General features: G+C 38.8%; 1 protein-coding gene across 4 annotated transcripts in view; it reads right to left on the minus strand.

Moving 5' to 3' along the window:
• Positions 1 to 23,933, minus strand: part of CDKAL1 (CDKAL1 threonylcarbamoyladenosine tRNA methylthiotransferase) — a 421,037-nt gene that overhangs the window by 340,698 nt on the left and 56,406 nt on the right. For all 4 annotated transcript variants that reach the window (XM_074870845.1, XM_074870828.1, XM_074870837.1 and 1 more), the window contains one exon: positions 7,812 to 7,896. In XM_074870845.1, the coding sequence (XP_074726946.1) occupies positions 7,812 to 7,896 (85 nt within the window). The remainder of the gene's footprint in view (positions 1 to 7,811; positions 7,897 to 23,933) is intronic.

Here is a 23,933-nt window from a genome sequence, read left to right on the forward strand (position 1 = left end):
AACCAACTACGTAACAGTGAAAACTGGTATTGCTCAAACCAAGAAACCTTAACTAGTAAAACTAACAGAAAAATTCACTGAAATGTTTTGTAGTATGGATGAGCATAGCTATACAAAAAATAAAATCTCAAATGCTGAAATAGAAAATCCTTCTAGAATTTTTTGCCAGAAAAATGCCAAACCTCAAAAAAAACCATCATCCAAACACAAGAGTATTCAGTGTTTTTAACTAGTTAATTTGTACACTTTACATCAAAGATTAGAGTGCTTTCTAAAAAAGAATATTTATTAAACACAATGAGCTATGTTATGCTACAAAACTAATTTTAAAACTAATTTTGGTTAATGGTGTGTGATTGCCGAGATCTTTACAGATCTCCCATGACTGTAAAAATGCAAGCATTGTGCATAAATCTATCTCAATAGAGGCTTTGATGAAGCACAAGTGCAGCAGTCACATAAACTTTCCAGTTGTTCTTAGAAAAAAACCTGTGATTTAAAATTCTAATTAATAGATTTATAGCCTCCATTCAAAACTGAGTAACTCCTGTTATCTGGGGAAGATGTTTCTCTTGCACAGCAAATATAGCATGTATCTCGAATACAAGTATTTCCTCAATCTGTGAGCATGTGAGCCTTTCATCATGGCAAAATAGTAAGATTTTCATCAACATTATCTGGACTAATTTAGAGGGTCTGAGCAAGGATTGGCAACTTCTCTTAAAAAAACTCAAGTGCCAAGTTTCCTCCCACCCAATGAAGCTTGTTCCACAGGCATTTTTACTTCAGAGAATCCAGCTCTTCCCAGATTTCTTCAATACAAGAAGAGTGGAAAATAGCAGTACTCTTAGCTACAGTCCTCAGTACTCCTTACCTGAAGTACTCTGACACAAGCACCGAAGCCATGGCAACATACTACTACTTTAAAATGCAATAAACAGCAAGGCTATGACACTCATCTCAAACGCAATGGAAGTGATCATCTTATGCTAATAGGATCCATAAAATAAAGAGCTCTGAAATACCTATGTTTCCTTTTCCAGAGGTACTTCACAGGTTAAACTTTACTGTATGAACAGCATAAACAAGTGTAAACCACAGTCTACTTTTACACTGGAAATGTATTAGTAAAAGCAAAAGGCTTAATGCTGCTTTAAAGAAAGTGGTAACACTGTTCTAATTCAGTGTGCAATTTTTGGTTTTGCTTGATTTACAAAATGCATCATATGAATTACATTTGCAAACATTAAAAGAGAAACACAAAACATTCTTCCAGAGTTATTATCACTTGCAAAGATGACTAGCAGCAGGAAGATATTCTGATCTCTTATCTCTGAATGAGCTTTTTTATTTCCTAAAGAATAAGCTCTTTCTGTACTTAACATCAACACATTTGCATTCAGTGAACAGAAATTCTGTAGCATCCAGAGGTAGTCACGCCTTTTACTCTTCAACTTAGTCCACTTAGACCTGAGAGCCTTAAACAATTTTCATGGTCTAAGATCAAAGTCCTGTTAAACTACCATTTCAACAAATTCTGCAGGTTCTGATGCTCCTTCTAGCATAAAAGTGAGATCCCACACATAGTCTTTATTCATGAATTGGTGAAAGCTGAAGCAAGAACAGAGCTGGAAGCCACACAGTGCTTCTGCAGTGCTAAAAGCCCTTACATTTCTGTCACAACTCATAGCGATCAGAAAGAAAGGGGCTGAATACACACCGGAGTATGCCTTAAAGCGAATGCTGCAACATATACAAAGGAAATATGTGTTAATGGTATAAATTAGTTATATATAGTAACAAAGACAATTATAGTGGTCAAACTTATTCCATACCATGAGAAAAGCCACAAACACCTCGACAGCATAACCACATAGTACTTCCCAAATGACATCATTCTGGCTATTTCTGTAAGAAAGACCCCAGAATCCTATCCATAATACTTGAACCACCAAGAGAACTCCTTAGGAAAAGCCAAAGTCACTGAACACACAAGTAACTTAAAACAGCATTCAGGAAAGGATTGAGGAAGGGAGAAGACAGCTGGGTAGAAACGTACGACAGTCCCTGAATTTTAGGAGGTCATCAGGAAAAGGGGGTTAGGTATCTGAGATGTAACAGTCAAGAGTAACAGAGCACATAGAAATCAATGAAGCATGAGACCAAAGAGCAAATTAACTTTATTTTAAAGGAAGTGAGGTCCTATAGAACATGCTCTTATTCTTAATTCTCTTCATCAAAACAGCCTTAACAGATTTACTGTGGTTTACAGAAGTTTAGCAGCTTACTTACTGAATGCTTATTCTTGCTGCTGCTAACAGCTAGGTTTTAAGAAAGCTTTTAAATAAACTAAATGATAGCAGAAAGTGTTAGCTGACAACCTTCTGCCACTGGAAAAAACCCAACAGACTTAGGAGAGACACTGAAGTGAACCATCACAGAACTACCCAACATGCCCAAAAATAAATACTGTGACATCTCTCTGCAAGGGTATTAATGATATTTTACTTTTTCTTTATTATACTGTTTATAAGATAACTATATACATATACACTTAACTCATTTAAGTTGGTCACACTGACATATGATTAGGTCCAAAGCAAAGGTATTATACCAAAACATTATCAGCAAAAAAAAAGATGTGATTGACTTTTAAATACAGCTTGTAGGCTACCTTTAAAAAAGTATTATTTCATTCTAAGGCAAAATAAAGTCGACTTGACAAAATGTTGTAAGCAAATGTTTAAAACTAAGTAAATTTAATGTTATTATATACTATCCTACAGGACTCCAATACAGAATAATATCCTAGCTCTGTTCATCTCAAGGGTAAAGCCAGCTTAGATCACAGGACAGGGTGAGGAGTTTAAGTCAGAGCTGTCCTACAAGGACAAACTCTGTCAATGAAGTACCCCAAGCACTTTGCTGCCTTTAGTGCAGGAATGCATTCTCCAAATTGTATCTGACTACTAACTGGAGAAAGAAAATATCTGCCACTATTAAAAGAAATCATGTGAAAGGGAAAACATAACCCATTCCATAAAATACCTTTAATTTCCGATTGCCTGAGCTACAGGATAAAAAAACGCAGCACTGACAGAACCATTTGTATTAGCAGACAAAAACTACCTCCAGGTAAGGTAAAGGTCCTTGAATCCAAATCACCTCAAGGCATTTGATTCCATAAAACTCTATTTGAGGTACTACATCATTTTAAAGCATTACAGGTTTTAAAAGCATCACAGTCACTCTGTTCAACATGACATCTTGAACAGTGTTTTTTGGGGGGCACTTTCTGTATAAATAGTAAAGATACGAATGGCTGTGGTTTAGGTTTGTCAAGGTTTTCTGAACTGTAAATTAAAATGAAAAAAATCCTTCTGCTTAAAACAGTGTGCACAGGCCAATTAAGGACCAATAAACTAACACGCCATCTGGGATTGCAGCCATCCACAGACACTTAAGACTGCAAGAACAGGCCAGGGTAGAGAGGTATTTTCCATGGCATGCTTTCCCTGCCAGAGGAACGCACCGCTTTAGCAAGAGTTCAATACCACTAGAAAGAAAATGATCAGAGGGATTCAACGCTCCTGGATATTTCCAAAAGCTGCTAATTCCCAGGAATGCCCAACAACTACTTTACTAAAGCACAATAGATATATCCATCACCAACCAAAATACAAGCCCTTGACAGAAAAAAAGCACTTTGTTTTCTTTCAGAAGATAAATCCATTGCAGGAATTTATTTCTAAAAGCTTACACAACATAGCCAAGAATAGTCACATCTTTATGAGGACAAGTAGATCACTCACTATAAACACTGAGTTAAAGCAAATTAATTATTTTCTTTATTTTAATATCAACGTTGATGAAAATGAGGGGGTTTAGATAGTGTGAAGTCCTGCCCCTGGGAAAAAAATAGCCCCGTGCACCAGGACAGGCAGTGGCTGACCAGCTGGAAAGCAGCTTGGCAGGAAAGGCCCTGGGGGTGCTGGTAAACACCAAACTGACCACAAGCCAGCAATGTGCCCTTGCGGCAAAGACCACCAACAACCTCCCGGGTTGCATTAGGCATTGCATCACCAGCAGACAGAGGGAGGTGATCCTTCCCTACTGATTAGCCCTGGTGAGACATCTGGAGCAGTGGGTCCAGTGCTGGGCTCGCCAGTCAGGTAAGACAGAACAAACTGGAAGGGGTCCAGGGAAGGGACAAGTAATCAAAGGTTTGGGGCATCTGACAAACAAATAGAGGCTGAGAAAGCTGGGACTCTTCAGCCTGGAGAAGACAAGGGTCAGGGGAATTCCATCAGTGTAGTTAAACACCTGATGGGAAAGAAGAGGATGGGAGAACAAGGGGGTGACAGAGCCTGGTGTTTCACAGTGGCCCAGTGACAGGACAAAGGGGAACAAACAAATTGAAATACACGACAACTAAGTTCAAACCTAAGACAACCCTTTTTTACTGTAAGGATGGTCAAACACTGAAACAGGTTGCCCAGAGCATTTGTGGAGTCTCTTGGAGACACTCAAAACCTGCCTGCACACAGCCCTCGGCCACCTGGCTCTAGCTGTCCCTGATTTGAGCAGGGTTGAACAAGACAATCTCCAGAGGCCCCCGACAACCTCAGCCATTCTGTGATTCTGTATATGTAGTACTATCTATACTGCACTGTTACAACGTAGGGATAGACAAAGGGACATAATTCATTCTTGTCCACATATACCATATGTGGCGATTGCTTATCAACTGCACAAGTAATATCATACACCCACACTAGCTCCTGTGCCCTTGTCTCCCTCTCCCCCCTGTACTCCACGCTCTCACTTCCCTCTGCCAAGCAACAGGTATTCTCATTTCATAACAGCTGCAAATTGGAGCCATTTAAACAACAGGCCATCTCCTGCTCCTCCTATGCTAAGGTAGGATCCTGCCAAAACCAGCTACTAGCAAATCTTTCATCACAAGTGTTTTCAGCCACAGGGTTACATGCACTTGTGAATTCCACAAAGCTAGAGCTGGGGATAATAGCACATTCTGTGAGATTTAGCAAAGTATTGAAACAGAAGAACAGAGTTACTGCAACATAACTGAGCCCCCCCGTAACGAACAGGGACCATTTCTCTGCAAGACTGTTTCTCTGTGGTGTTCTTTGCCTCGCTGCTTCTTAATGTTAGTTTCTTCCTTCTTTTTCTTATTTTTACTTGTTCAAGGGATTCTTTTTCTTTGCCTAGCCATTTGCTTTACACAGTCACCTTAACTTCCAGCAAGCAAGTTTATGAAAACTAACTGCTTTAGTTTATTCTCTTCATTTCCTACTACTTCCTTCAATTAACCTTCATTTTCTGAAGGATTCTAAGTATTTTTTTTAAAACTCCACCTACTTAATTTTACTAGGAATTCTTTATTACTATTGCCTAACTCTGCCTTTAATCTTATTTTACAATTAACCAACTGAGAATAAAATCCTCACACTAAAAGCTCTCAATTCCTATCCATAAGCTAATGGTCTTTAAGCAACTCTTTTCTCTCCATACTGCCACCCCGGCTCCGTGGCTTCAACTTTATTGATACCAAAGAGCAGCAGACCACTTTTAAGAGCTATACAAAAAGGCATGGATATTAAACTTGTCAGTTGGCTTGTATCAGCTATATACACATCTGCACATCCAATGCAAAGGTTCAGAGAGTTTGGGAGGCGTTTTGTTTTTAGAAGAACATCAGATCAAAAAAGTTTGAACCTACAGGACTTGTTGGGTTCTGACACATCCTTTGGCACACAGTATTAGTGAGGCATCAGCTTCTCATTCTTCAACCACCAGCACGAACACACTACCACTGGTCTGAATCAGTGCATTTTGAACTCATATACGCAAGGAAAGATACACAACAAACTATTGCAGAATAAACAAAACTGAAATACTTCTTCCACGTGACATTCATAATCCTATATAAGACTTTCAGCCTGAATTTTTTTTTAGTTCAAAAGAAGAATCTTACTGTATTATTTTTTCCAAAGTGTGTTTGCTTTGACAATCTACATACTAAATGTTTAATTTGTTACTCAACTGCAAAAAACAAAGATCTCCATAGCTACCAACAAGCTGTTAAGATAGTATATAATGACAGCTAGTTTTGTATCACCCAAACTTCATGCATTGGATTTGTTGCTGCAACAAATTAAAGATGTATTTGGGAGAAGTTGTGTTCTTTAGAGATACAAGCTTTCCCCACTAGTGCAGAACCCATATATGGAAATATGGCAGTAGTTACTCTTTTCTGAGATGGATGATGTTTAATCTTTCAGTTCCAGATCCCATGAAAGAGCACCCACATATGGTTCTCTCCCCTATTTTTAATGAACGTTATAAAAAATGGTCAGAAACAGTAACAAAAGTTGTCCTTCTCCATAATTAGGAACTGCCGGGATCTGAGCGTAGAGAACTAACCATGCAAGCTACAGGAAAGGAGTGACTCTCAGCAAAGACAAGAAATGGAGAACCACCAGAGTGTGTGTCAGAACAGAAAGAACATAGGGAGAAGTAAGGAAAAAAGGAATAAACCCAGGCTACAAATAACCTCAGGCTCACTAATAGAGTGGCAACAGAAAAAATGAAGTTCAAAGAAATATTTTTGGTCATTTGCTTTTAGTTAGACCCTCTTTCTTAACCAACTCTGTTCTACTGGTTAAAGGACACACACCATACCACATCAATTCTGGCATAAGATTAGTAAAATAGAAAGAGGGCCACAACTGAACTGGAAAAGATCTTGTCATCAGTTCTGTTGGCCAACACACACTAACTGGAAGTATTCTGGGAACAACTTTTTTTTTTTTTTTTTTTTTTTTTTGGCGAAATTAAAAAAAGCCAAAAAGCCAGTCTCATCACCAAGTGCAACACCATCAGCCAGGAAGTGAATCCCTCTGAGGGGTGAAGGAAGATTCTGCTGTGCCACCTACCGCGGGCAAACAGTTTCTGTTCCAGGTTACAGCCCTGGGATGCTGTTAGTAACCCCAACACTGTAAGCAGATAGTTTATATCCAGCTTCTTTCTCCTATCCTCCCAAGAATGACAACTGCTTACTAAGAACTATGTTTGTGTAACCAAAATGGATTTCAATACACGGTCCATCCACAGTGCACCACACTAACATGACTGCATAAATAGTCACACTTGTTTACTAAAGGTAAAATCTACAAGAAACATGCCACGATATTTATTTATACTGGGCAATGACAGCTGTAAGTGATTCTCATCACAACTATACCTCCGCAGAAGTCAGAGGCAGAAGTCACTACCATGTCATATTTTTCAGCATCATGGAAATATTACAGACAAAACAAACATGTTCTTCAGAAGACTTTTACTATAGGCTAATCAGTTCACCTTTTAAGAAAACATATAGTGAAATAGTTTTAAGCATGTACCTGACACCCTTTTAATTAAAGGGCCTGATTATGTAAAATTAGAGGGAAACACAGCCACCCTAACAATACATATTTTTGAAAAAACAAATACTCTTCAGAAGAATGTTACAACATTGTCTTGAAAAGTGATACAGGAGTCGCTACCTAAATAGGTCACCAGTTCTCCTAAGTGTATTGATAATCACTTGCAAGTTACAGCTAATTAAAGAAAAAAATATGCTGCACCTGAGAAACCATTCTAGAGAATTCACTCTAACACTCAAACTCAGCACATTTCTTGCTCTAACACACAAAATTACTTCTAGATTGAAAACATGAAGCTTTTAAAATTAAAACATGCAATATTAATTGATAACTCAGTATCTTTTTAGGGAAACAACTTACTTGATTGAGTTTCTGAAGTGGTCCTCAGCAGGATTTTTTACTGTACAACTGTTCAGCAACCATAAATCTGCTTCAGCAGAATTGTCTAGAAGACAGAAAGATACAAATCTGTGTTAAGAATTATCCAACCTGTCAACTTCTACTTTATATCATGTAACAAAAAGACCAAACTTACCCATTACCAATAAACTGACTATTTGCAAAGTAACTTTATACTCAACGTTTAAAACACATTCTTGGAAGGGGTTTCTCATTCATTCATTGTTTGTTGTTTTATGTTTTCAAAAAACAAAAACGTACATGAGCATTTCCATTGTAATTTTTTTTTTTTTTGCAAAAGAAGAATGAGCAGTTATCTCATTTACCAACTGAGATGCCACTAGGTTGCACACTATGGAACACAAAGTTAAGAAAAACAGTCATCACTCCCAAAAATGCATACTTCCTGGAAAGATTTGGCCTACACAAATGCGAAAAAAATCACCAAAATGCATAAAGGTGCTTTTTAACTTAAGTGGTCAACAAAAGCAGGTTTCACTAACAAAACAAAACCCCTGCTTCAGCTCTACTGTGAATGAGTACTACAAAAGAGACAAATCAAAACTTACAAAATATGAATCTCTACTAAAGAGAAAAGTCAATATAGTTAATTTGGAAAGAAACATGAATATTTCTAGTTTAGATTATATCTTAGTTATGGTATAATTATAGTTCAGCAATTTTCAGACAAAAGATATTCACGCAACAAATCTCTGCCTCCATTCAGATAAGTATATAATTTTCTTCAAGAACCAAACCTTTCTCTATGTTCACAATGTACTGATGTCTAAATGTATTAACAGAACTGAATCCCAGAATAATCTGCAGAAGCACATATATAAACTATAACTCTGTAAAACACGACCTATAGTACATAATTACTAGCAGTTATTTTTCTTGTGAAGTTAGAGGGGTTTTTCCTCAAATAAAAGAATAAAGATCATAGAATGGTTTGCATTGGAAGGGACCTTACAGATCATCTAGCTCCAACCCCCCTGCCGTGGGCAGGGACACCTTCCACTAGACCAGGTTGCTCAAAGCCCCGTCCAACCTGGCCTTGAACACTGCCAGGGAGGGGACAGCCACAGCCTCTCTGGGCAACCTGTTCCAGTGTCTCACCACCCTCACAGTGAAGAATTTCTTCCTTATATCTAATCTAAATCTACCCTCTTTCAGTTTAAAACTGTTACTCCTCATCCTATCCCTACACTCCCTGATAAAGAGTCCCTCTCCCCATCTTTCCTGCAGCCCCCTTTAAGTACTGGAAGGCTGCTAGAAGGTCTCCCCAGAGCCTTCTCTTTTCCAGGCTGAACAACCCCAACTCTCTCAGCCCGTCCTCACAGGGGAGGTGCTCCAGCCCCCTGAGCATCTTCGTGGCCTCCTCTGGACCCGCTCCAACAGGTCCATGTCCTTCTTATACTGGGAGCCCCAGAGCTGGACACAGCACTGCAGGTGGGGTCTCATGAGAGCGGAGTAGAGGAGGAGAATCACCTCTCTTGACCTGCTGGCCACACTTCTCTTGATGCCACCCAGGGTACAGTTGGCTTTCTGGGCTGCGAGTGCACACTGCTGGCTCATAATCAGTTTTCCATTCACTACAACTCCTCAGCGCTTTTCCGCAGGGCTGCTCTCAATCCACCCATCGCCCAGCCTGTATTTGTGCTTGGGATTGTCTCAACCCATGTGCAGGACCTTGTACTTGGCCTTGTTGAACTTCATGGGGTTTGAGATAATTCACCTCAAATATGCAAGTGCTCCAGCATTCATCAGAATAGCTTGTCTCAGTTTGGTTAAGGAAATTTGTGTCACTCTTGCTACTACTGTTCAGTACATCCTGAGTATTGAAGTATTGACTGAGGTATCTTTAAATAAACATAAGCCAATGAACAACGAATAGAGCTAAAATATCATTTTCAGGATGCCTTAACTGAATTGACATCCTGCTAAAACAGAAGAGAGCTTACAAAGATTTAAGCATGTTTACATATGCACTCATCATGAACATATTCACAGAGGCGTGACTATCCTTTTCCCCCATACGCATACTTTTGAGTAAATGCTAGAAGTGAAATCCTTCCATCTCACAGCCATTTTCTCCAAAGAAATGATCCTTTACAATTAACTATCAGTCACTTAACCTAGTAAGTAGGTAAAATGCAAACAACACATAAAATAGCAACCAAATTACATACTTAAGTTAAATAAAAGAAAACATTCAGAAGTTTTCTAATCTTTGTTGATAGAGATTACATCATTAACTTGCATCAAACACTGGCCCCTTCTATGACAGGGAAAGGCTACAAAGGAGTCATCAAAAATAACGTTCAGACCTTTAGCTATTTTAAACCTAAAGCAAGTGTACCAAGATCTGACCCTGTCTTGACAGGTTGGGAAGGAGAACCAAGTTCAATTTTAGTCTACACAGAAGTCAAAACAAAAATGGAAGGAGACAAAGAATCCCTCCTCCAAACCAGGCTGCATAAAAATGTTTTCAGAGTAATGAACATACTATTACTGTTAGAAAGATAATTACAGGTAAAAAATTTATTAGGAATGATATACAGAAAAAGGAAAAAAAGTTACAGTTTCAAAACCAGAAAGAGAGTGAACTCTTGGCCTAGTCAAGTTCACCAAGTATGAAGATAAACACATTTTTAAAACAGCTTTCCAAAAACACCGCCAAAACTTTGTATTTCTTATTCTTTTCAGCTGCATAAGATATTTATAAATTCAGCTCCACACCTGCAACACACCCACCTGAGAACCGGGGCAGGGGAGGATGACTAAATAACAAGAGGCCAACATTTTAAGTCAGACAGGAGACTCGGAATACATTTAACAGAAAAGAGTTTCAGCAGCAGTCATACAACACTGTGAAGCATAACAACTTTCAAGAGATGTCTTTATTCAGAGGAGAGATGCCTTAATGCAGAGAACACCAATTCTGGGCTCGGTTTCAGTTCCTCCTTGTACCGTGGTCTCCACATGTGAAGGAAGAGCCTCACTGTGACAACACTTATCCCCTAAAGGTCAAACAAAACCCCTCTCCAAAACAGCACTAGAAAAACTAACACATTTAAGTTAGGAAGACCTTACACACGAACCCAACAGGAATCCTTTCATACAGCAATTTGGACTCAAGGCTATTAATACACTAGCTAGATTGGGAGTCTGAGGGACAACTGTTTTACACGCAGAAAAGGTCCCCAAATATATTCAAATTCATTCCTCCACAGGTTTCACCCTCTGCAGAACAGAGGGTGCCAAATAAAAGCTTCTGCAGAATAGAATCTTCTGAACAGTTTTGGGAAAAGGAATCCCATCAATGTAAACATCTAAAAATCGTTTAAGAAAAACAGAAGTGTAGCAGAGGCTTGTCCTCTCCCTACAGCAATAGTATTATTTTATCATACTTAGTTTTTCTGTTTCTGTATTTATTTTTTAATCTTTTTTCTCATTAACTGTCATACAGATATTTTTACATACAAGATTTGATTATGTATATACCTAAATATATACATACACATTTATGAGTTATATGTATTTATTAATAAGAGTTCACACCACAACTCTTGAACCAGATAGCTGAATTGTCTTAGTTCTTTACTGCACTGTTCATACATGAAAGAATTACATGCACTGGTGTATATTCACCATGATCTATTGTATTTTCTCAAGCAAATTTCAGTACAAAAAATTTCATTACCAACAGGGCATTTTTATATCAGGTTGCAGGAAAATATGCGTGTTTACAACATTGTGGGGGCAACTTGTCAACAGTCACATTTTGCTACCAGAGCTTTTGATGCATTTACACTAAATGCAAGGCCTTGACAGACATGCTGAAACAAACATGGACCAAAACACCAGGTCAGAGTTGGCATGTGTAAACAAGATCCTGAGGCTTCATAATTACTACGTATTAAGCAACACCAGGGGTAAGGGTTCTTTATTCAGGACAGGGGGATTGGAGGGCCTGGCTATATGTATATATACACATAAATATGTATATTAATTAGTGTTCTGACATGAACAGTTGCTAGTGTTCAGTGTGCACCCAAAGAAAGAGCGAAATAGCTCTGACAGATAAGCTCAGGCTTTTAAATACACACCGACACAGGCAGGGGCAGACAGACCTGAGGTTTCTGTTTATACTCCAGGAAGACAGAAGTGAAGTTATTTCAGCCTGAATGGTAAATAGCATATGAATATAGCCCTGTGCCTACTAAGGCAGCCCATGCACCCTTCCTTGGAAGGTATCCACATGCCACCTTTTCCAACTCAAGCCTCCACCTTGTAAGGTCACCGTGAAACTGGTATTCATTCATTGAGCAGGTTGATGCCCATCATCCTCTGAAACCCCCAATAGACCATAAGGTTTTGGAGAAACCAAAAAATTTCAGTGAAGAACAGAGGCTTGTGTTTGGGAACTCTCACAGATCTGACTGAAGAGGACAATGTGACCTTTACAGAAGGTTTTCCAACAAGTCATATGTACTGCAACAGGCAAAACTGAAGCAAGAAACATAAGCACAGCGAACATCAATTACTGTACTGAATATGAAATATAGGTGCCCTTTTCTATACCCTGCAACAAACCTCTCTAAGGGGATCTTCTTTCTTGAACTTGTTTTTTCCATATATTCAGCCTAATGATAACTTTTAAAATTGTATTTTGCTGCTGACCGTTTTTTGATGAGCTACTTAAACAGTTTCCTGTATGTTAAGACACTTCTTAAAAAAAAGTTATGTCAAATCAGCATTGTATTAAATGCTCAAAAACACAACTCAAAACCATGGCCTTTTTGCATTGTGACATCTTTTCCATAAAAGAAAGACTACACTGGAAGTAAACCACAAAGTCTATCATACTCTCTGCAAAACAACATAGAGTACAAAGAAACCTAAAGGTCATGGAAACTTCTGAACACTTAACTTAATTGGGAAGCTCTGGAAAACATGAATTGGCTGCATTATGCAATACTAAAAGGATAAAATGGCAAGAGTCTGGAACATCAATACACCTACAGAGGAAAACAATATTTACAATTCTTTTCTAGCTAGCATTTCTGAGTTTGTTATCATTTTAGAAATCATAAATCAGCAGAACTTCTTAAGAAGACTGTAGTAATACTATCAGTTGAAAATTAAACAATTGACTTGGTTTTGCCCTGGTGTTTTAAACTTAAGTGTTTTTTCTTTCAATTCTTTTTCCAAAACTTTGTTTTCTTCCAATCCCCCCAAACCACATCTCCTTGGAAAAAAAACAACAAAAAAAATCAAAACACAAAGCACTGAAGTAGAAGAAACAGATAGCAAAGCCCTAGAAAAACAGTTCTTCTTTACTTTCTTTATCACATCACTCCTCTCTACACTGAAACCGCTACCAGATTTGCTCAGCAATACTTGCTCAAAAAATGTGACTCATAATTTGTATGACATTCTTTTAAATCCTGTGCATCAATCTGTGTAACTTCAATATGAAAGATCATCTTTCTCTACAGTCACAGAAAGCTCTCCCATGGCCTTCTCCTCCAGCTCTCCTTATCTTGTTTCTAAGGTCTCTATGAGTCTTCCTTCTCTCCCTTTCTGATTTTCCTTTACTTCTAACTCTCTTGCACAACAGCTATACCTCCAGTTTCTCTGTTTTCATGTGCTGTGTTCTAGCCTCTGTTCCTATTTGGACCTCCCCATCAGTGCTTTCTCCTGTGTATTCTCACTTCCACAACAGCTCTGCCCCCTTCCCTTGATCCCCTGCTTGGCATTTTCTGCTCTGGAGCCAGACCCAGTAACACCCAAGTTATGTATCTGGAACATGTGCTCACAACTGGACTCCATGTGAATCACCTCCCCCCAAAAGACACAAAAATCTAAGCATGAGGACATCTCACAGCCAATTACAACAGTCATCCAGCATCTTGACTGGAACAAAGTTACCAAACCTCTTATTTTCTTTCAACATCCCCATGTCACAGAAACCCGCTCTTACACCCTGGGTTACTGAAATTAGGTGCTCGTTAATTTAATGATTTCTTGGGCCACTGGGCATCAAGGGACCTCAGTAAGTACTGGGAAAGAATCTTTCACAAATATTAGTTCAGAAATGCTGTGGGTCATCAGTGCAGAAGGAAGGTACATCTTCCTCTGGGGACATTAAATTCGGTTATTTGTTCCTTGACAGTAGGCTTTGCTTGACAGGAAAAATACACAACAAGGTCAAAAGCATGAGAAAGGAAGTTGTGTTTTTTCTTTTTTTTGCTTTCCAGACCTTTACTTGGCACACAAAATAGTTACCATTTGCTAGTTCTCAATAATTCGTATCAAATATAGTTAACTACCAACTTTCATATGACATCTTACAGAAAAGATTTCAAACAAGCACTTTCACTTTATCTGCTCCCTCAACTGGAACTACAAATCAAAACCAAAGTTATGAACTTCCAAATGGCATCTGTTTGAAATCTGAGCCACATTAGCAGTCCCCACCTCCAAATACCTACCATGCATTTACCAATGATACAAAACACTCAAATGCACACTCAAAGTACTAACTTTGCAGATTGCAAATGTCTTTCAAAACAGTCCCATTCATGCCTTATCAGCAGTATTAGGATGTAAAATATAACTTGATTGCAACATGACTTCTGTCTTCTCATTGAATTTCTGAGATGCTCTGGTCAACAAATTACTTCATCCACAATTAATGAAAATACAACTTGGTTCACCCTGCATGTATTATTTAAAGCTCCACAAGGAAAGACAGGCTGCTTATCAAATCAGGTAATGCAGACAGGTCTTCATTAAAAAAATACATCTCCCAACATGCCTCTTGCCCTAATTTAAACTGCAAATATGCAAAGTTGCTATTTTTATTCTCCATTAACATTTCCATTACTGAGCTAATTGTGCAAGTAAGCTTTTCTGTTTTCTCCTGTTTTTAAGAAATTGAATATTTTTAGTAAATTCACGCTTAAGTGTGTTGACATCTCAAGAGCAGCTACGGTTGGACTACAGACACATTTTACAAAGCCTTCCAGATCAGGATGCTGTGTCCATTATCAAAGGACATTTCTGTCTGTCCAGCACCAAAACAGAGGTGCACAGGGACTGTCCACTGAAGACATCAAATGAGTAGGAACTGAGCATGTTTGAACACATAAGACCTAGCTAGTACCATTAAGAGGACAGGGTAAAAACCAAAAAAAACCCACAAGAAACAACCAATAATACTATTTACTAGATCCAAAACACTACCTGTTAAATCCTTGCCTCTCTTCATTTCAGTACAATAGACAAACAACTCAATTTATTTACTCATACATACTTTTGTTTCCGTCTGTGACTTTTCTAAAAAAAATGCTGTTATATTTCCAGTCACCCCTGAAAGCCCATTCCCAAATAAGTGTAATGTAACACACCTCTCTTTTCAGTTGTTAAGGTGTTAGCACTGGGACAAACTACTGAACTACCAGTTGGTGTCCCATTTAATCTATTTATGACCAGGAACCTTGCAATATCACTCCAAACAACAAGCTTCAAAATATAGTAAGGTTGTGGCTGGAGTTAGCCAAGGCCAGCAGAAGAGCTTATAGAGTCTGCTGCTATCACTAAAACTAATGACAACTTTGGGGTTACTCAGAAGATATCTTTTAACTAGAACTTGAAAAAATACAATAGCTGAACACTTGAGCTAGCATTAATATATTTATAAATAGCGTAGACAAAATAATCTGTATTTCAGAGGATGCACATTGACAGAATCCTTCAGGCCTAGCACAGGTGTACTGAACACAGAACACAGCACAGAAAAGGCCCAAAAAAGAACAAATATTGCTTCAAAACATCAACTATGATAAACTTTACATTCCCCTTCTACTGTGTGACCATCACTAGCACACAATCTTATTTACAATGGAATTTTGAAGTGAGTAATCCATTCTCTAAATACCTTCCATCTCTGCTCTAAACACAGCACAGGCTGCAGCCCAAGTCCTAAATGATCCTTGGAGTAAGTCACCTTCCTCACCTACTTTCTACACATTTATATCAGACTTACAGGCTACCCCAGCTGTACTCCTGCTGGAGCAGTCCAGGGTCTGCACTACAGCACCAAGACGCACAAAGCTGGGCAGGAAAGCTTCAGCCCATCCACCCATAGCAACACCTAAGCTGCACAAAGTCATGAACAGGAGAGTTAAGTATACTTTAAGTATACCTTGTAACAATGTCAGGAGTCCACTTAGATCGTAAATTTCATTTCAACTCCTGCAATGTCCAGATGATTCTTCTGCCTGTTTATCCAGCACAGACAACAGGAATTGACAGTTACTTTGCTATTTTGTTCATCTTCTCTAGCTCACTAAATTTTCCATGCATTAAGGCACCTAAGGATACTTGAGGTTGTACAAAGATTTAGGTTTAAGAAGGCTAAACCTAGAAATGTTTCTTTTTGCAGAGCAGCAGGTCATTGCATTCTAAAATGGCAGTACCCACAGGGCATTTCAATAATTTCCTTTTAATTTTTTCCCCATTTGAATGTTAACATTCCTAAGACCACAGCTACCAACACATCTGCAGCCACTGAACATGTCATACTTCTTCCAATCAAGAAAGGGACTGACATTTCCACATCTTACCTGCTTGCTATCTTTGTTGATTAGAGCAAAATACTTCGTTCAGTTACATCTGTCTTCAACACTGGGTACAGTGCTGTGTGCCATAAACATTTGAATTTGTGCGGATTTTATTCTATATTCTACAGTTCCACTTGTCAAACAGCCCCTAGATAGACATGTTAAAGGAAGGGTACCCCATTTACATGTATAGATCCATGACCACATTCTAAATGAAGCTTCTTCCAATGTAACATGAGCTTATGGGCTACCTGTTTCCCATGGCTCTTTGTTGATATCAAAGAGTCAAAAGTGTCTCTGCACATAGTGTTATATGCCAAAGGTAGAAAAGACAGCCTGAATTTTAGCTCATTCCTTCAAAATAAAGACTTCTCTGCTTTGAGAAAAGTGGATCACGCAACTACTCCTTGAACAAAACAAGACCTTAAAACAAGAAAGAAGCACTGTCACTACCAACTAAGAGGTGTGCTGTCAGAAAGCCTAAGCATGGCCAGGTCCTGTTCAGCACAGTACCACCGATGTTAAAGCACAAATTATTCTGGGCAGCAGCAGATGCAGGTGCCATAGTGTGATGCTCTAAGGTGGGCATTTCATCCTGCTCTTGAGCACAAGTGTAATCTCGATGCATTCCAAGAGTCCACAGCTCCTTTAACTTACACTGATCATTAAGTCTTCAGTGAAGTAATTTCAATATGAAGAGTATTAATGAGTGATTTATCAATTTCTCAGGCAAAGTTCCACTACATCAGAAACAAGGTCAGGTAGCCTGTTTTAGCCAGACTACACTACAACAACATACAGATAACTCCAATGACTCATTCTGATGATTAACACGGGCAGAATTTGTTTTGTTGACAGAATTTGGAAAAATCCCAGAAACTCCTCCTCCTCCAAGTCTTAAGCTTGCTTGATCTTCCAGAAATAGCACACGCAGTATGATTCAGTGCTTTTCTGTCTCTTTGTACTCCCTACATACAGCTTCATACGCAAAACACAAGTTATTCAAATGAGCAAATACAGACTGATTGCTTCTATCTTAGTCACTAACAGTCTGAAGTCAACCATCAACAAAAGAAGTCTTGCACAATACCGTGCAACTGAAGTTTCAAAACATATTGCAATTATTAACTGATTTACCTTCAACACCCACATATTAAATATGCACCCAGCCCCACACCGATTCCTTTTCATCTTATAAATGTAGACAAGTAGTTTCAGAGTTTCTATAACTTGATCAAGCCACACAGGATGTCTATGCAAATAAGTCAAGATCTTAGCCAAGTTGCCCCTGACTTCAGGCCTGTTACTAAACACAAAGCCATTGCCTAGGTTCATATGCAAAAGCTATTTCAGTCTACATCATTTACAGGCCAGATCAGTGATATCCAGTAAGTTTTTGACAACAACTTTTAAGGCATCCCCAAAACCCAGCCCTTCGGTAATTTGGGCAGCATAGCAAATCAACAGAAAACACTGAACACCAGATTATTAAATTGAGTATTTTCTATGGGACAAGGTAAAAACACAAAACCAAAACCAGATTACACTAGTTCTACGAACTCCCCATAAGTGCTCAAACACAACTCTTGCAGATGTGTTATAAACTGTCTTAGAGCATCTACTGAAGTCCAACTACTGCCTTAGGAGGATGACAGCTGATATGTAAGCTGAATCTCTAGCTTTCACAGGGCTCACTGAAAAATAACCGCCTTCTCATTTTTGGTACAACACTTTATAGATAAAGCAAGTGGAGATTTCTAGTCTCAGAAGAAAGCTTATGTAGTGAAAGTGATTAGAAGAATTTGATTATGTTTTACAGATCAGAGTTTCTAAACAACTGATAAAATTTAAGTGAAACTGATGATGTCGAGACCTGCAAGAGACAAAAATGCAAGTCAGCAACGTTGCCTAAACTATTTATTTTATAATATCACATACTGTGATGCTTTTTAAGGTACAAAAAAACACTGTAGTTGAACATAAGCAGCTAATTTCATATGCTGACAGCAAAGCTACAGGTGGATGAAAAATGAAAAATTTATGCTTTTCTGTACACGTCATATGATTCCATATGAATTTGCTGTAAACAGTAATAAATATTTCAGAATCAAGAAAGAATAACTGGAATCTGCCCCATGAAGATCATTTTAATCTCCCTTAGGTGTAACGTTCTGACAAGCCTCACTTAAATAAATGCTTCCTCTCTGCAGAGCTAATGAAATGTTAATGACTCTCCCTCACTATGTCTGTGGGGGAGAAATAAGAAAATATAAATTGAGGTTTGCTTCAGTCCTATCACGCACCCAGGTAACAACCTGCTGGTCTAGGCACAGCAGAAGAAACCAAAAGCCTTTATAAAATGCAATGGTATCCCTTGAATTACCTACTTGGTGAAGCCTCTCACACTTCTAGCCCCTGCAAGCCTCAAGCACATTCAACGAAAGGAAGCCCAAAGCAGCAAAGTAGAAGATTCTCAAGTACAGCAAAATTCCCAAGCAAATGAAGACGAATCTTTGCTTCATTTCAAGTGTAATATGAAATAGATCTTGAGTAATTAAATGCCTTAAATGAGACTGTAAACCATTAATCTGGAGAGCAGCTTTACTCCACAGATTTATTTGTCAGTACACCTATTCTGTACAAGTTTGCCCATGGCACTGAACTTCCTCACTTCCATAACTTCCTAATCTCCATTCATTTTCACAAGAGCCAGGATTAGAGTTTTGCTGTAGTCTGCAAATTACAGCTAAATTTTACTCCTGTATCTGTTTCACAATCTTTTTTCTCTAAATTCTGTCTGCATTAAGTTGTACCTAGAAGCAATTTATTGATTTCAAATGCCTTGCTTCCACTTATTTCTCCTGATACCTAATGCCACAGGGAATATGGATTTAGGTTCCATCTATCACTTTTAAAAGAGTTAGAATATATAAGCTATTTGAGCCAGATATGTCCAAACACTTATTAAACTGTAGCTTCCAGCTATTTATTGACTTTCTCAGAACTACCTTCACACCTCATCTATTTGGTACTTTATCAGTTTTCTGAAAAGCAGGAGATATGGGCTTAAGGTACCATACCCAGCAGCCAGATAAGCCTTTGCCATGGTTAATTCCCAGCCATCATCCCCATTTCAGATTATCAGCAGAATTTAGTGCTTGTGAAATCTCCAGACTGAGCACAGCAGAAATTAAAGTTCACTCTTTACACACACAACTGCTAGATGTAGCACAGCAACCAGCAGTGCAAGCTTCTTCACAAAACCCAACAGGTTTCAATTATGCTTTGTCCACAAACCTTTAGGACAAAGTAGCTGTTCTACTTCTCTGTCCATTTATCCAGAATAGTAAGGACATCTATTCACAGGAGAAAAGAGCAAAGATGCACTGGGAAAGAAAAACAAAAGACACAGCACAGGCAGATGTGTGAACATGCATCCCAGCCCCACCTGCTCCTCCTGCCCTTTCTCCATGCCCTGACTCGTACTGAACAGACACACCAGCCCACGCAGCTACCACAGGAGTTACGCACCCCTCTGCAGCCTCAGTATCCATTCAGACCATTTCTCCCACACTTTACTTGCCTGTGCAACTGAACTAACAGCATCTAACTAAATGAACAGGTGAGGCCAGAAGTAAAACGAGACAGTGGTCACTCGAAGCAGTCCCTTAAAGAGGTTAAATACTTCTCTACCAATACAGAGACATTCATTACAGCCTCACACGCGATTTCTCTGTTCTTTCTCTTCCCAATCTTGATTTCAGGTTTAATTAATATTCTTGTGAGAGTGCCAGTTTTGTTAGGTTCCTGTCATTGGTACAAAAATAAAACCACACAAACAGAAGATATTCTACCAGTACTAATAAGGCTGCATACAATAAGACATGCCCGTTTTGAAACTTCCAACAGCATTTACAAGTGCCAAAAGTTCAAGTATGCCAGTTTTGCATAAAGAACTGTGGCTTTACGGCCCCAGAGTGGTCCAATTTCATCAAGCACAAACCAGCTGAACAGTAGTTTGAGACACCATGCATATATTATTTGGTGGAGCAGCAGCTCAGAAAAATAAAAAGGAGATCATTTCAACAAACAAGAGAAGGTGGCTGTATGTAAGGATCCATTTTCTCATCTTACTTGGAAGCAACATCTCAAGATTCCAAGCACTGTCACAAGAAGTGCTGTTGATATATTACAGCAGAGTGAGCTGCACTTTCACAGCACACAGTGCTGTCTAGAGGTTCTCCTTTTTCTTCAAGGAAAAGGCAGGAGATCTGCTGGAAGAGCTCCACTGGCCAATGACACAAAGAGTTGGAAGGTTTTTTGGGTTGTCTTCTCCTCCCCCGCCCCAGGCTCCACAATGGAGTGTCTTGCTTTTGGCTGGGTTTACTGTCTTTACCACTTTAAAAGCAACATAAGAAGTAAAAGCAGAAAATCTACATTTCACTACACAGCTCAAAGTAGCTGAGATATTTCAGAAGCAATTTTCACCTTTCTCCTTTCAACGGATTGAAGATACTTCACTTTCTTACTTTTAAGATTTCAAGGCCAGTAGTTACTCAAAATTTATTTTACATTTTCTATTGTGAGAGGGATCTTTATGCAAATTCCTCTTTATCCATGTTGATGGCTGAAGTTTAAACTGGTGTCTCCCATGATCACTATCTTCCTTTGTATATTTAATTACTTCACTGTCTACAGCCATTTTCATTTAGCACGTTCTCTAATGTACCTTTTCTTTGCTTTCAAAGATTAATTTTAAAAATAGCATATCAAGTTCCTACAAGTCACACAACTCACCCCACTCTGGCACATTATCCACTCAACTGCTTTATATGGACATTATTTTTTTGGAAAGCTTTTGGTGAACCCTAGTGGTAAACTTTAAACAAAAAAAAAAGCCAAAACCCAAAAGCAAACAATTTTTTTTTATACTTTTAATATATGAAGGTAAAAATGTTTATGGTCATAACCACCCTTTGCTAAAGGGTAGTGATCATTTCTGGTAGGAGAAGACATTAGCTGTTTCTGTTGTCTTTTCATCGTTTTAGAAGAGCAAGGCCTAATAGAAATGACTAAGACATTGGTAGATATCAAGGGAAGTGGTACAGTGCCAACAAAGGACACGAGGACATCCACGACTACATGGAAAACCTAACCTCCTACCTTCAATTCATAAAGCTATATGGTATTGGTTTGTAACTAGTCTTTATTTATTTCAACTGGCCTTCAAACCATAACCCTAAGAAAACAGTACAACCTGCAAGTGCATTACGAGGCCTCTCTATGTAAGGAGAAAAAAAATAATCATCTGTGAGTGACACCTTGTCAGGATGTGTCCAGCAAGATAGAGAACTACAAGTATTGACTCAGCTCTAGGCTCATCAGCACAGCTTAGCAGTCAGGATCTGTCTAAATTGTAATACAGCTGGTAATTCAGCCTAACACCTCACAGATCACACATCAGAGAGTCCCAGCTACAAACAACATGGAACCGTCAAGTTCTCCCGCAAGCACAGGCAGAGCAGACAGCTTCCTGTCTTTTAAAGTGCCTCATCTACCATTTCAGGTTCATCTACACATTCAACCTGTATAAAGCACAGAAGTTAACAACCTCAAAGTGTTTAACCCTTTGCATTTAACTGAGGGTCCTGCTCTAAACTCTTCCAACTAAAATTAAACTCAGATGAAAGTGTTTACTACTGTTCTACTTATAAAATCAGGAAAAACAAAGTCACCATGAGACAACAATGTTAAGGTCACATTTTCACCTTGTCTTCTTCCTCAGTCACACCAGCGCTCTGCTAGCATCCCTTTAAAGCTCTGTCAACATAGGCATTTAGCCACTAAGGCTGCAATCTGGATTGAAGTTAAGCTCTATATTCATGAACTCTATAGAGCGAAGTTCCTTTTTAATGTCTAGTATGTATGGCAATATATATGGCACCCTGCCTACTGCTCCAATGGCCCTTCTCTTACTGATAATAACTTATTACTGTAAAGTTACAAGTACTCCAAATATCCAGCAGCTACTTCTTCTAACTGCCAAAAAAAAAAAATGCTGTGGCATTACTTTCTTTTAAAGGTAAGAGCAGAGAATAGATAGGCACATACTTGATTTAAATAAAACTTAAAATTTAATGTCTTCCAAATGCCAGAGATGAGAAATCTCATCCTTTATTTTGATTTAACCCAAAATTCATAAGAATACTGTTATGTTAAAAAACTTTACAATTACCATAGCATTTCATCTGACAGCACATACTCTGGGAAACACTGTGATGCTTTCAGATAGATACTAGTTAATAGAACACTCCTCCTCTCCCAGCTGAGGAATCGCAGAGGCTGGAGTGAGCTACATGCAGCATATGGACGATTGACTAATACCCACACAGAGAGAAGTGGCTGATGGTACTTTAAAACGTTAACCACAGTCTTCCATTAGTAGATGTTTATGGAGTCACTTTTGGTACTGTATTTCACAAACCAAACAGTATAAGCACTGACCTCCACAGTTAAAACTGAGGCCATGAGGGAGAGAGGGTATATGCGTGTAATGGCAGTGGGGAAGAGGCAACTGTAATGGAGAAGGAACAAGCGCCATATACAGAATAACTAAGAAAATTCAGGAAATAAAATCACTAAATGCACTACTACCCCAGGACAATTTCCAACTGTACTTTTTTCTGTTTGAAAAATACAATATTTGCTACATCCTAGATATAATCTCAATGTTTTGTGTTAAAGGTAATAGACCTTTTATCACAAAAAAAAGTAAAGCTTGTTTGAAATTCCCTAGTTTCCACCAAGCATGGATTACAGGTAAAATAAAAATCTGTATTCAAACTTACATTAATAGTATATTCACAAAATAGACACCACAGCACTGTTACAGGCTTTTAGTAACTATTAATCATCACTGGGCCTTGCAAACACATGCAATGTATTTTCCAATAATCATCTGGCACTAAACACACAATGTTGGAAATGGTTTTGAACAGGTAAATTTTGCTAACACTTACCAGCTCTAAAACTGAGAAAGCATCCACTTCACTGCAGAGGTTCCTGTATTTGCAACTCCAAAGCTCTTTTATCAGGCCCCCGACCTGAAAGCCCAGATGCATTCAGGGTCCACCACCCCACAACCACACAAACGTGCCAGGGCTCCCAGCATCTCTCAGCAAGAAAACCCACTTTCAGCTCAGAGTGTCAGCAGACTTTGAGAACTTCTAGTCCAAGCTCCATGTCCAAAACTCATATCTTGGGAGCCCTGAGATAAGCCCCAAACTTTTGCATCTCTGAGACCGTCCCAGATGGGGTGACTTCAGTTCTTCTGGACTTTCCAGCCTACTGGCACTCTGTCCTGGCAGCATCCCCTGCCAGCAGGTAAAGCCACCAGCTGCCCTCAAATCCAGAAGCCCCACACAACCTGGGACCATCCACGCAGCCTGGC

The sequence above is a fragment of the Strix uralensis genome, chromosome 1 (assembly GCF_047716275.1).
Source record: "Strix uralensis isolate ZFMK-TIS-50842 chromosome 1, bStrUra1, whole genome shotgun sequence".
Classification (NCBI taxonomy): domain Eukaryota; kingdom Metazoa; phylum Chordata; class Aves; order Strigiformes; family Strigidae; genus Strix; species Strix uralensis.